Below are 14,791 nucleotides of genomic sequence, written 5' to 3' on the forward strand. Positions count from 1 at the left end.
GACTTTCTTCAAACCAAAAAATTAAAATTTCCAAGACCGATTGGATTTTTAAATATCAAATGGTTTATTTCAATTTAAAATAATACACTTCATTGAAAAGATAAGGTGTGAAATAAGTGAATGTACACTGCACATGTCATCTTTAAAACAGATTATGGATCATTTCACTTTCTCTTTTTCTCTTAAACATAGTGATTTATCTATGGACCCTTTTTGTTGATGCTATAAAAAGCACTAAAAGGGCATTGTCTTTCATCTCAGTGGTGCATATACTTAGGAGGTACATACATATATCCCCTAATCTGAACAGAAAAAATGACCATTAAATACTACTAAACTTTCTTGATTTAACCTAAGTTATAAAATTAATAACTTGAATCATGTGGCAGTTGACATTTTTATCAGCAAACGAGGCATAGGTACACATGTTTACAGATAAATAGTAATTACTACTTTCAACTTTCATAGATATTAACACATCTAACATACTCATGTACTTGCAACAAATAATTATGCATACATACAATTTGTTAAGATACTTAACATCAGTATATGGCTACCCAGATATACGCAGAAAGTACATGGACACCAAAAGCCCAGAACAAAGCTTATCCAACATTTCATTTTTTACAACATTAAAATAAAAAAAAAAAGCACCAAAATGAACACATTGCAGAAGAAAGAGGCAAAACCTGAAAGGAAAATACTGATCATAATCAAAAACAATTACAATCACTGCATCTAGGTCACATGACCCTGTCAGCCTAAGGCTCAAGGCCTCAATGAGCAACCTCTTAATGAAGTTGATTTTGTCTTAATTTTAAACAAACAAAAAAAGTAAATATTCATGTTGGAGAACTATGATTTAGCTGACTAAGAGCTCCAATGAAGCTTCACAGTGATTGTCACAACTTTGTTACAGATAAAAAAAATAATAATCTGGCGGCCCACCAACAGTGGATCGGTACTGACCCATGATAAAATATCTTAAAAACAGAGAGCTTGTTCACAAAGGGCTCCAAAGATCTCGTAATCATGACACCAGCACAATGCACGGGTGTCCTACATGTTGAATGGCCACCCAGTAAGATGTCTAAATTCACAAGAAGATGTAGTGACATGAGTAAACAATAAATAGGACGTGGCGCGTAATCTCAGGTTGCTTCTGACTTGGCGCGGACGATGTGAGTAGAATTTGATCACAACACTGGGAGGCAACAGAGTAAAAGCAGAGGATCACAGCTAGCTCATGGGGAGAGGGGGGACTTGTCGCAGTTTTGTACTTCTTACGAGGGACTAGCTATCTAGGGACGGTGATACGGTCTCATCTGTAGAGGCGGGCAAAGTCTCTCAATGCTTGGGACACATCCTTGTAATTCTCGGCACTACAATTAATAAAAAATTTGCTTTAATTAGTAAACTTATTTATTAGCAAAATTCTCATTAACTTATCTAAATTCTGCATTGTTAAAATTTAAACAAAGGAAGAAATACACAATTCTTCTAATTTTTTTTATGTGTGTTTTTTAAAGTCAGTTGCTTTCATGTATGTTAACTGGCATTGTGGAAGTCAATTTTTATGTGTTTTTTATGTGTGGTAACTGCATGTAAAATTTTTTTTTTATGTGTGGTCTTATAGTTACCTAGTGACTGCTTTATGGAAGTCAGTTAGTTGTTTATGTGTTGCTGTCACTGCACCCCCACTACTGGAAGTTGGCAAGGCCTTCAATGTGGTCTCCAACCAGCGACAAAACATCTACAACAATTATATGACTCCATTAGAAAGTTATATAACAAATGGAAAAGGAAATACATGTAAATTTTCATATATATAATTTAATATAAGTGTATATGATTAAAGAAAAAAATAAAATTCTTATGCATGTTTTAAACGTTGAAATTTTCATGAAAAATATAAACTTGGATAAATAGTTATGAAAGTTTTGGTGGAACAAATTGAAAAAGCACTATAAATACTCACTGGTCTGTCTATTTTCATAATTTCAAATATAACTTCTCCAAAATCTGTTGTCATGAAAGTTGGTAAACAAAATATACAAGCATTGATTAATGCATGAACTAAAGCCTGTCCATGGTCATTTAAAAGGGTCTTAACTGCCTTCTGTCTTAATGGAAAATCATCCTTCTCCTGAAAAAAAAAAAACATTTAATTTATTCCATGAATCACTACTGTCTCTAAGTCAAACATTTGTTTCAAGAAACAGCAATAGTTAGTGTAGGAATTTTACAAGTTGATTTTACTTTTTATGTACAAGGAAGAGAAAAAAATAAATTGTAGAAAACTAGTTGTTTCCTAAAATTACAATGCTTTCAAGACCAAAATTATATGAATTATGTACACTTTAAACATTAAACTATGTCCATTTCTATATGAATTCTGCTAAATTTATAAGCAACTCAAAGAAGTCAAAAATCCTTGTCAAGAGAACAGAGGTTTGTAAATTTAAAAAGTGCAGCTTACGTCTTTCTTTGTTGCACAGGTTAAGAAGTCAGATAAATACTTCATCACTGAGGCGTTCGCTTCTTTATGGTCCAGTGAACAGGCAGCTATTGCACATCGGAGGATCGGTTCTACCATCCCACACTGTATGTAGGCCACTGGAGCCTGCTGTATAAACCTGTCACAGAAACAAACTAAGTGTTTACATAATTTATGTATACTAAAGAAAGTGGCACCATTTCTTAGCCGCTTTGCCGTTGACAATGATGCATTAATTTAAGAATACTGCAAATAATTCATACGTAATAGAATATATAGCTATTATTTATGTAACTAACTCATGAAAACACCAACTTCTCGATACCTGATGATTGTGCTAATTTTTGAATGCATAAATTTATGTACATGTGCAGTAATTTAATGGTCATATACTTGTCAGCTTTCAAAATCATAAGCAGTAAATTATCTTAAAACCCAATGTCTAAATTCACGCTTCATGTCATTTTAAAGTAATGTTGTCAATCAATGAAATATCAACATCAATTGCTCTTTTGATCTTTAGCCAATTAAAAGAAAGTTTTCTTATCCCTAAGAGTAGATAATACTAAATAGTTACCTTAAACACAGTCTGAAGAGATCATCCACAGTGTCTGGGTGGTTCCTTAGACCATTGTGTTCTTCTAATAATTTAAATGTTGGCACACAGAAAGCCTGAAAGAAATTGAAAATAATCCGTGAAGTAGGAATGATGCGTACACACAAGTCTCTTGTCTTTCTTAAACAGTAATCAATGTGCATGTAAATGTCCCTGGTGTTGATTTTTTAAATTATCATTTCCTGGTATAGAAATAAAGCTACATATTTACTGCATAAAAAAATATTCATTTCAGAATGAAATTTCTCCACAATCTTACTTGGATTTGTATTCTATATATAAAGATTCAGAATATGAACTGTATATATCTGTGTACCTCTAACATGTGTAAAAGTCCTGGCTGACAGGAAGCCTCCATTCCATACTCGTCCACTAAAATACTGCCCAGGTACAGGAAACACGAGTGTTGATGGGCCTGGTATAATGTGACCATCTGTAACACAAAACCATATCCATTGTTTAAGTACAATTTATATGCATTTAGTTTATGAAATATTCACTGTTTTTGCATTTTATTCTTACAATTACTTTTTCATTTATAGGATATTTCAGCTGATACCAAAAGTCAAAAGTTAAACACTTCAAAATAGAGTCTGATGTACTACACCATGAAAAAATCAGTCTAAATACTCAATATCATAGTGAAGTTATTAAGACTTTTTGTTAATGTTTCTGAAATGCAATTTCTCAGTCCTTTTCACCTGTTTCCCTTACCTGACTAACGAGAGGAGTAAGTAAATCAGCTGACTGCCGTCCTAAACACCTGATGGCGAACCGAATACATCGACAGCACCGCTCCGTGATCCGGACGTCAGCCTGATATTTATCACAGGCCTGTGAGAGAACTGGCCAGACCTGCTAAAAGAGGGGAACACACAGGTCAGAAAATATCTTAAGGAGAATGATATTGCAAATGAATTTACTGCTCTGTGAAAAACTACACTTTATATTTAGAAGTAAGGTCGAGTAAAACTTATTGAGCAATTAAGTGAGGAAAAGTCATATAGAAGAGATTCCAAAGGTATTGATTGCACAAATACCATGGGCAGGACAATCTTTAATACACACCTGAAAGTAATCTATTCTAAAGCATGGCATTTTTATCCCCTCAAATATTTTTTTTCTTATAATTTATAGGCAGTGTGTTAAACTGTGTTTACATTAGATTCAATGACTAACTTAAATGACCAACCTCTTGAATAACTGGTTTACAGGGATGAGCTTGACCATTTGATACTTTGGGGTTCACATATCTAAAACAAATTCAAAACATTGACAAACACTGTTGTATAAATCAAACTTAAATTATTCAATATTTTAAACATTCACTGAAAAAAAAGATATGGAAATGCAAATAAAATGCAAATTATGTAAAACTTAAGGTAGGAGAGAATGCTCTTTTTCACAATTTGAATGATAAATCATGAAATAGATAGAAAATGTGTCTGCCTACCTAAAGATAGCTGCAAGACGATCTAGCCACTTTGTGGGATCGTGAGGGCTACCCTGTTTTGGATTATTGACTGGTTCTGCTATTAACTGAAAATAACAAAAGATGTTCTATATATCCACTGTATGTTACTACCATGTATAATTGCTATCTTTTTAAGCCAAAAAAAAAAATGCAACGAATGTTTCATAATTTAACTCAAAATGCTCCATAAAAATCCGCCCATCGCGCTTAATCCTTGACATCATCAACATCTGAAATTAATCGACGCCAGTTGACTTGTAAAGCATGCCGCAAAATATTTTTACTTTGAGACAAAACAAAGGGCAAATGCTTTTTAAAATCTTTCATATATTTTTTTAAAATATTAAAAAATATAAGCATGATGTGTTGTTTAAACATCCATGTAGAAGCACATTTGCAAAAATGTGGGTGCATGTAAATGATAAATTAAGACAATGACCTTTCATTCAATTTGTAATCTAATAATTTTATTAAATCAGCAATAATATACAAAACCCATACGACATTGTCAAGACATGCTTTTAGTTCCTATCTATAAGGGGACAATCCTTTGATTCTGAAGGGGGGTGTCTGGCTGATAAAGGAATTGAATGCTGAATCAGTTTTGGAAATACATATTTCCTCAAATAAATAATATGCCCACACCACCTCCACAATAATCTTGGGTTGGATTGGCTTGTTAGACATTTTCAGTCAATAAAAATATGCCAAATTCAAATGACAATAAATAATTGACAAATGCAACTTATAAAATGGTCATTCCATAAATCTCTGATAATATCAACTCTGGAAAAAACTTTCTTCTTTACCTTTAAGTTCTGGTGGAAAATGTGCACACTTTTAAGCAATAATAGAGAGTAGTGCATGAAGATTTTGAATAATTTTGGTCAGATATATATTATGTATACAAATCTAATATACAAAGTTCGTGTTTTTCTGGGACAACCCTCATATAACAAAATATATATTGGTTATAATACCGGTAATGACAATGTATGTCTTTATATAAAAAATGAAGCAAATACATGATGGTGTATAAATTTAAAAATGCTAGTAATAAGTGGGAGTAATTAAAAAATAATTTTTAGATAAATAGAATCATTTTTAATATGTAGATTAATTCGAATTTATTTTTTTTAAAAAGTGAAAAATAAAAGTTTATAAACTTAATCCTGCATATGCAATAATAACTGGTAATAAAAACCGTTAACTTTAGACACAAGTGATAAATGTAAAATTAAAAACTCAAAAAGCGTATCTAGTTCTCTTTTAAAAATGTGTATGTATTTTGACAATTATTTTGAGGGCAAAACATGCACATATGTAGAAGTGTTATGAACTGATTAAGCACACATGTATTCTATTATTCATATTACGAATTTTTACGAATATTCGTATTTTTTTTTATTTCTAACGCAAAGACAGTCTGTCAAATGAATCTCTATAGCATGTATACTGTGCATGGATTTATACCGGTTTTTGTGTATCAAACTAAGAAAGTATACATGTATAAACATAACAAACAAGTAAACGAGTTTTATTTCATTTCCTGACCAAAATAAAGGTCCCAAAACGTGTAAAAAGTCCCGAAATGTGTTGTTCTATATATCCATAATTCCCTTTCGGGATATCTGTCATCGGTATGCATATTTTAACCATCATAGACTTATTTGTTCAATTTGTTTATTGTGTCAACCCATAAGTGTTTGTCGGAGCATGTGGCGGATCAAGTTTTTTACGCGCAGAATAAACGAAATTATTTCATTGGTTGAAAATTTGTTGTGATTGACAGCTGGCGATACGTTAATTAATGTAAATAGACAGGAAAAGGTATTACTGTAAGTCGTTTTAATTCCACGGTGTTAAAATTTCACGATATCTCAAAAAGTACCAATTGCGATGGCTTTAATTTCACACTGAAAGAAATTAATTCAAAATTTCGTATGAGCGTTTAAACGCTTTAAAAAGAAATAATATAATTTACGATGGGTTTAATTTCGCGGAAAATTAATGAATTGCGAACATAGCGGAATTAAAACCATCGTGAATATTTATTATCTCTCCTTTGATGAAATAAGCATACATGAATATCTCTGTAAGTAACAATGTCTTACTTTTGATAGAGGTAGTAACTGAAATGTACATAATTGTCGTAAACCATCTGCAATCTTATCATGTGGAAACTGTGCTAAAATTGTTGCTGTTCCTACAAAGACAAAAGAAAGTTTGTGATAAACGAAGGTAAGACACATAAAAAACATAGGTAATCAGAGATTACAGAGCTCACCTCAACGAATGTTGTCTTTAAGTAAGGCAAAGTCACACAATTAACCAACAAAAAGTATACATTCCAAAAATGAAAATATTTTTAAAAGCAATTTTGATCTGATACTTTGAAATAGACCTACATAAAAAATTTAAACTACTTCTTCTTCATGAAAATGTAATGAAAATCCAGCATCTGAAGCAAATTTGAGAGTTTTCATCTCTTAATGCAGCATTTGTGCAAGTTTGGTTTATATAAAAGTTTTTGGTAATAGACCTGCAACCATAACTTTTACCTTTCTATTATCTGAAAAATGTATGTCCAATTCAGCATCCGAAGCAAGTCCATTAGTGTGCATCCTTAGATGTATCATTGCAAGTTTGCTCATTATAGGGCTCAAGTTTATTGGAAATGAAACATGCATCAAAACTAACATTTTCACTCATCCACAAAAAGTAGGTCAGATTCAGCATCCGAAGCAAGCCTGGAAGTATGCATCCTTAGATGTATCATCCATGCAAGTTTGGTCAACATAGGGCTTAAAGTTACTTGCAAATGAAACCTGCACCAAAAACTTTCACCTGTTCGCTCAACTGGAAAATGTAGGTCAGATTCAGCATCCGAAGCAAGCCTGGTAGTGTGCATCCTTAGATGTATCATCCATGCAAGTTTGGTCAACATAGGGCTTAAAGTTACTTGCAAATGAAACCTGCACCAAAAACTTTCACCTGTTCGCTCAACTGGAAAATGTAGGTCAGATTCAGCATCCGAAGCAAGCCCGGTTGCATCCTTAGATGTATCATCCATGCAAGTTTGGTCAACATAGGGCTTATAGTTACTTGGAAATGAAACCTGCACCAAAAACTTTAACCTGTTCACTCAACTGGAAAATGTAGGTCAGATTCAGCATCCGAAGCAAGCCCGGTAGTATGCATTAGATGTATCATCCATGCAAGTTTGGTCAACATAGGGCTTATAGTTACTTGGAAATGAAACCTACACCAAAAACTTTAACCTGTTCACTCAACCGGAAAATATATCAGATTCAGCATCCGAAGCAAGCCCGGTAGTATGCATCCTTAGATGTATCATCCATGCAAGTTTGGTCAACATAGGGCTTATAGTTACATGGAAATGAAACCTGCACCAAAAACTTTAACTGTTCGCTCAACCGGAAAATGTAGGTCAGATTCAGCATCCGAAGCAAGCCCGGTAGTATGCATCCTTAGATGTATCATCCATGCAAGTTTGGTCAACATAGGGCTTATAGTTACTTGGAAATGAAACCTACACCAAAAACTTTAACTTGTTCACTCAACCGGAAAATGTAGGTCAGATTCAGCATCCGAAGCAAGCCCGGTAGTATGCATCCTTAGATGTATCATCCATGCAAGTTTGGTCAACATAGGGCTTATAGTTACTTAGAAATGAAACCTGCACCAAAAACTTTAACCTGTTCGCTCAACCGGAAAATGTAGGTCAGATTCAGCATCCGAAGCAAGCCCGGTAGTATGCATCCTTAGATGTATCATCCATGCAAGTTTGGTCAACATAGGGCTTATAGTTACTTGGAAATGAAACCCACACCAAAAACTGCACCAAAAATGTTAACCTGCTCCAAAAACATTAACCTGGTAATTCCTTTGCTGAAATTGCAGCATCTGAAACTTTGTCTGGTACAATAAAACACACTAAAACCATCTTCCATGCATGTCTAATCAGTATAGGACACAGAAGTAATTAAAAAGAAAACTGCTCCAAAAAACTTAACCTTAACCTGGGACACCGACGCCGACGCCGACACCGACGCCGACGCCGACGCCGAGGGTATCACATAAGCTCCCCCCAACTTCGTTGAGGTGAGCTAAAAATGAATACCACTAATTCATGCAATGCATCGTTTCATATAAAGTGTTTATACATATTTTAATCCTACACATTCAACAGGATTTAACATAAAATTATGTATCTATTTCCAAAAAAAAATCACCTTTAAGAAGACCTATAGCAGCATCATTGGAGAGCTGGAAAGTTTCCAGAGCTGACACAATTTGTACCAAGCCCTGGAAGTGGTTGACCATTTGTTCTCGACACGTCGTTGAAATACTCTGTAATGAATTGGCTGCAGCTGTTGACAGAGTCTTCTCCTGAAGGCCAGCTAACAGAAATTGTAGAATGGGATCTGAAGAAAGAAAAAACACATTCCCATGAGCAGTTACTTTCGTATCTATTTTGAAAACACCATCTTTAAACAGTTGTTGGTAAGCCTACATGATTCTTATTTTTTTAATTTATACATGTAATTGTACTTAAGTTTTGGGTCATTAACTTAGTATGGCAACCACAGAAGAATTTTCAAATCACTTGATATCTTACTGTAATCCACAGAAATATGAGTAGTAAAAGGTTTACCTAAGAATTCTGGATGTTTTTCTGCCCATTCACAGAGCTCTCCAAACAGTTTGATACTTGTGTACCTTATAGCCAGGTGAGCTGTATGGGGCATGGACAAAACAGCTTTTACAACCTGTGGCACAATGTCATTTTCATCCCTACAAAATATGTACAGATAACATTCAACACCTTCTGAAATAATCACATGACAAACATGCTAAACGCCATATGTCATACAGACAGTATATGGAAATATTTGCATTAGCTAAGTTATTTTGGCTTGTTATCAAACTTTAGATTTCCAATTTTTTAAACTATAATTATTATAGCCTTGTTTTTTCTGCAGTAGTGTGTCATTATTTACTCGAACTTGCCATTACTTTTTGAGATCTGTCCTTACTTACGGTAAGAGATTCTTGGCTACGGCCGTCATAACAAACAAGGAAGCCTCGATCACTTCCCAGGACGTATTCTCTGTCTGACTCTTAATATTCTCAAACATCTATCAAAAACAAAAATAACACTGAAATCAGTTACAGGATAGACATTTTCCCTTCTTATCATCAGAAACTTCTTTCTATTCAAGCTGGAAATATTCCATGCATTAAAATTTCATAGCTGAAAGTCACAGAAATGTAAACCGGTAGTGAAACTATCTATTACTAGTGCCCAATAAAGTCTATGGAAGGTTAAATAACAGATTTGGCAACTTTTATACCAGAAAATACTTTAAAAGTTGAAACTAACCTGAGTAAAACATTGTGAAGATCCAACAATAAATACAACATCTTTGATTAATTCTGAAACCCTTAATCTAAATTCTCCAAAATCATCATTCTCATCTGGTATTCCTTCCTGTAAAACAGATATAAATTTCCTGTATTACTGATGAGAAAGAAAAATTCATCATTGGTAGCAAAATAAATAAGAGATGCTTGATCGCTCTTGATTAAACGTTAGACATGAATATTGTAAAATTAACTTAATGAATATCTGTTTTTGCAGAAGTCAGTTACAGTAAATAACTCTTTATTCCTGAGAACTTTATTTGCTCATGAGAAAATCTGCTCACAAAAATTTCTTTCTCAAGTATAATTCTCATATTCAAGATTACATAGAGCAATAACCAAAATTTTGTTTTGTCTCTTTTGAGAACCAAGCACAATTATCTTGTGAAAATAAGGTGTCACAAAAATTTAATGATCTATAGAAATATGATATCTTCATACTTACATGGTCTGGTTCAATTTGACAATGCCGACATAGAGCTACTATTAATCTCTGTATATAGGGTTTAAATACATCAGTGACCTCTTGAATACTTCTTTGATACAATTCTTCTGACAGTCTATACCAAAAATTGAATGATATTTCTCCGACCTACAGAAAAATCAAACATACATGTAAAATCGGCAAACTACAATCAAGAATATTCTTCTGCTTAAATTATGATCATATTTTCAATACAAACATATTACTCAAAGTAGTTAGAAAAGAGTATTCAAAGAGACACCATTGGTTAAAGTTCATCGTTATTCAGTTAACATTGAAATTTTAAGAAGTTTATAATATGTAATCTTACCTCGTATAAATGATGCCCAACACAGGTTAAAAGAAGTTCAAGTACACTTAGATCTCCTAATTCCTAAAAAACATAATTTAAAATTTTACGGTCTGTAAAATAAATACATTTATTTTTTAGTCTGAGAATTCTCATAGCAATTTAACAAGAAACTTATTCATAACATTGTTTTAACCCCCCCCCCCCAAAAAAAAATCTACATGTACAAGTAGCTCGAATTGTGTTAAATTCTGAAAGACTGAAATCAACATACATGATTAGGAGTGGAAACCATTGGTTCTAAAAATGTCTCTGCCAACTCTGTAAATACTCTACAGTAATTCATAGATCTGAAAAATATAACACATTTCAGCATTTAATTAAACTCCTAAACAAGACTTCATGAACCTCTGTGTCACAGTATATGGATGTGATATGGACTTTAGAGTAAATTTTAAAAAATAGTTTATTTAAACTAGAAATGCATGCATAACCAGCAAAATGTTTACAGCAATACTCTTAGCTTCTTAAATAATATCCTGTTTTTACTTGTCTTGATTTTCATAACCTATTTTAAGAGTGGCCTAATATTTGTATTCTTTTTTCAGGAATGACCTACTTAAATGTATCCTATTTAAGGGGTGACCTACTTATCTGTATCCTCTGTGGCCACTGACATGTGATAGGGTTCCATGAGAGTTACCACCCCTTGATACAGCTTCTGGGACAACTGTAACTGCTCCTGATGAAAAAAAAAATTGTCACACAAATTGTAAAATTACTTAAGAAACTACCTGTACTTCAGTCAAAGAATGGATAAAACATACAAAAATATGAAATTTTTATGAAAAACAAATCTGAAAAATGAGTTTTCATAGCAGTGTATTTTCCATTAAGATGGTGGAAAATGTGATTATTTCTTACCTGACAGTTGTAACAGGAATACAGAGCAGAAACAATACAGTCAGCAGCAGCTTCATGGAGCATATTGGGACAAGTGGTGTTGGCCTATAAAATCAGTAATTAATAAGTCTTTATTATTCCCCCTGCTTGAAAAGTGGGAGGGTAGATAGTAATCAATACCTCTGTCCATCAGTCTGTCTGTCCTCTAGTTTAATAACTACATTATTCGTCAATATTTTAAGACATCACAACTAGAAAATTTTCATTTTCAATAATTAACAAACCCACGTACCATTGCATGGAAAGGTGCTGTCAGCAGTTTACTGTTCACAATATCTGGTTCAGGAACAACATTAAGACTGAACCAGCTACCGAGACACCGGAAAACCCGAATCTGGTTCTTCTCATCACAAGCAGTGTCTTCTATCACAGCTGTCTGTAAAATACAATTAAACCAGCTTTTAGAGGTCCTGTTTTTTTATGGGTAAGAGAGGGGGCTAAATGAAAGAATATACATGTTAAAGAGCTAGATTTTTTAAAATATTTGTTTTAAATCTGCCAGTAATAAAATCTATCAAATTACCATATATTTCTCAAGAAGCATTGTGAATTTTAATCATAGACAATACTTTATCTTGCAATTTTGATGATAATGTAATTAAAAGATAAACTAAGATCTTACCAACAACTGTAGCATCATGGGTGATGCTTTGAGTAATTCTTTAGTTATCTCTTCCCTTCTATTTGCACCCAGCCTTAATGACCTACTGTTTACCTAAAGAGGTAAGCAAAAAGGTGATTCAATCCTCATGTCTAATCCAGATCAGCAATTTAAAAATATCATGAAAAAAAAAATGATAGAATTGTTATATATACAGAAGACATCAAGGGACCTCACCTCTTCTGGTAACACAGTAAGGACCTCTAGCAAAAAAGGAAGCTGGTGTTGATTACTGCCAAATCTGTAAACATTTATACTGCAGAATAAGTACATGTACACGCATAACTGGGATTTCAAAAAGACTTCTTATGTCACAATGAAAATGTTCACAATGTATAGGTACTGTATTTACATTGATTCCCTATAGCAGAGTATTGTTTTTTTATTTAGTGTTTTGATCAAATATAATTAAACCCTACTTATGAATTAGATCCAATGCAGCATCTTTCCAGGAAGCCATTTGTAGAGCAAGATCAGCCAAGGCTAAACTCAACTAAATGAAAAAAACAGAAGCATTTATAAATTTTACTTATAAATCTGCTATTTATATATTGATATTCTTGTTTTCTATAGGAAATTAAAATGAGAGCAATTTTTCTAAAATGTTGAAATGCCTACCTGAGTTACTATAACCGGCTGTGTTTCAGCATTAATTTTACCAGCATGTTCTATCAGGGAATCCCTCAAAGACTGTAGAATAGAGGGGAGAAAATTATTATCATAGAGAAATTGTATATATCGGTCATTAAAAAAATTTATTGTAACACACTGTAAACATATACAAATAGTCTACATCATACTAAAAAAAGATATTTATGACATATTTCTAGATGGCCTCATGATCAACTTTCAAGAGACTCATTAAGAACTCCATATAACATTTAGATACAATAGTTCCCCAGTATAAATTATTTTCCAATCAAAACTAGATAAATCAATTGGTTATGGGGGTACTGAAGATAATATTTTATATTGTAACTTTTATTTCTAGCTTGAATTGTTAGAAACAGTGCAGTCTTACATTGTGGGAGGCTGGGGGGAGCTCATGGAAGGCATACTGGATCTAAAAAATAAAAGAAGTAGTAGCAAATTGAATAAAATATCTGACATAAGGTTTGCTTAATCTAAAATTAAATTTATTTGCATATCTCATGTTGTTGTATAAAATGTGACATATGCACCTCTTCATAGTCAAAGTTAAAAGTATATTAGATATGTTCTATCAAATTGAACCCGGTTTAACAAAAATATTCGTAATGTGAAACACGGGCGATAATCGCATAGTGCATTTACTAGGAACAATTAGAGAGCGAATGTAGTAATTTGAATCGAGAGAAAAACTAAATTGGATTTTCGTATTTATATGGATTATTTTATGGGATAAAAGGCATAAGCAATCTCAAAAAGGTTTGTTTTGATTATTTTTGTTATTCCCAGTGCAAATCATTTTATATTCTTCAAAATGTGACATCCGATTTGCTACATTGCAAGTATATGGGACGTATTCTAACTGTGGTGAGGGCCTGTACCGAGACACAGTTAGATTATTCTAACTAAAAGTATATAATCTCCTTTAATATCTACAGAGTGTAAGACCTTTATTTTTCAATATAGAGGTGCTAAATCTAATTCAAGTTGTACAAAATAGAAAGATTAGGTTTCATAATCTATGGAATATGCTATCACAGCTAGTATCACTGCGCTCATTCTACAATCAGACCATCCAATCAATCAATTTTACCTTCGTCCTCATTGTTTGGGCAGCAAAGTAACATGATTCCATACTTTGGTGTAACCGTAGGAGCTGATCTGCTATCTGCCATGCATACACCTGAATAAAAAATACGAGCAAATACAAACACACATCACCAAAAATATGAAATCGGCAAGAAATGGAGATAAATCCTAAAAATACCAAGGCAAATACAATAATTTGCTTTGACCATATAGTGGACATGGATCTCCTTCACACAATTCACCATGCTAGCTAAATTACCTTACACAAACAAAAAACTAATATATCTATTTTGGAATGTTGACTTACTGATCTTTGCAGCTCCCCAAGCCATACCGATGCTTTTTCTTTTCCGCTTACGTCTGGATTATTGTACAAAGCATGTAGAGCCTGTCCGACCGTCTCCAACGACGGTTCACTGTCCATGTTGAAGAGCTACAGAGGGTCTTTTTGCTCCAGAAAGGTGGATATATACATAAATTAGGTACTCGTGTTTCTCTGGCAGAAACCTGCCGGAAGTTGGTCTTTGTATAGCAGCTTCGCACTGAATATCACACCTAAAAGTGAAAATCATGTACAGTGATATATTATCAACTATTTATTAGGTTTTCTTAAAGGGGA

General features: G+C 33.2%; 1 protein-coding gene across 1 annotated transcript; it reads right to left on the reverse strand.

Moving 5' to 3' along the window:
* Positions 1-327: 327 nt before the first annotated feature.
* On the reverse strand, positions 328-14,710 carry LOC134265737 (transportin-3-like). The gene is made up of 27 exons (XM_062747960.1): positions 14,480-14,710; positions 14,177-14,266; positions 13,457-13,498; positions 13,054-13,125; positions 12,855-12,928; positions 12,613-12,676; positions 12,397-12,489; positions 12,007-12,150; positions 11,736-11,819; positions 11,462-11,553; positions 11,086-11,161; positions 10,833-10,895; positions 10,484-10,630; positions 9,998-10,105; positions 9,655-9,752; positions 9,269-9,408; positions 8,847-9,038; positions 6,705-6,796; positions 4,570-4,655; positions 4,309-4,369; positions 3,831-3,974; positions 3,433-3,549; positions 3,078-3,172; positions 2,483-2,639; positions 1,982-2,149; positions 1,644-1,756; positions 328-1,385 (listed from the first exon to the last, which is right to left on the reverse strand). Exons 1-27 carry the CDS (start codon positions 14,594-14,596, stop codon positions 1,325-1,327), a joined length of 2,790 nt encoding a protein of 929 aa, XP_062603944.1. The 5' UTR covers positions 14,597-14,710; the 3' UTR covers positions 328-1,324.
* Positions 14,711-14,791: the final 81 nt, after the last annotated feature.

Source organism: Saccostrea cucullata, unplaced genomic scaffold (genome assembly GCF_032062105.1).
Source record: "Saccostrea cucullata isolate Sc308-1 unplaced genomic scaffold, CSIRO_AGI_Scuc_v1 ctg1232, whole genome shotgun sequence".
NCBI classification, from domain to species: domain Eukaryota; kingdom Metazoa; phylum Mollusca; class Bivalvia; order Ostreida; family Ostreidae; genus Saccostrea; species Saccostrea cuccullata.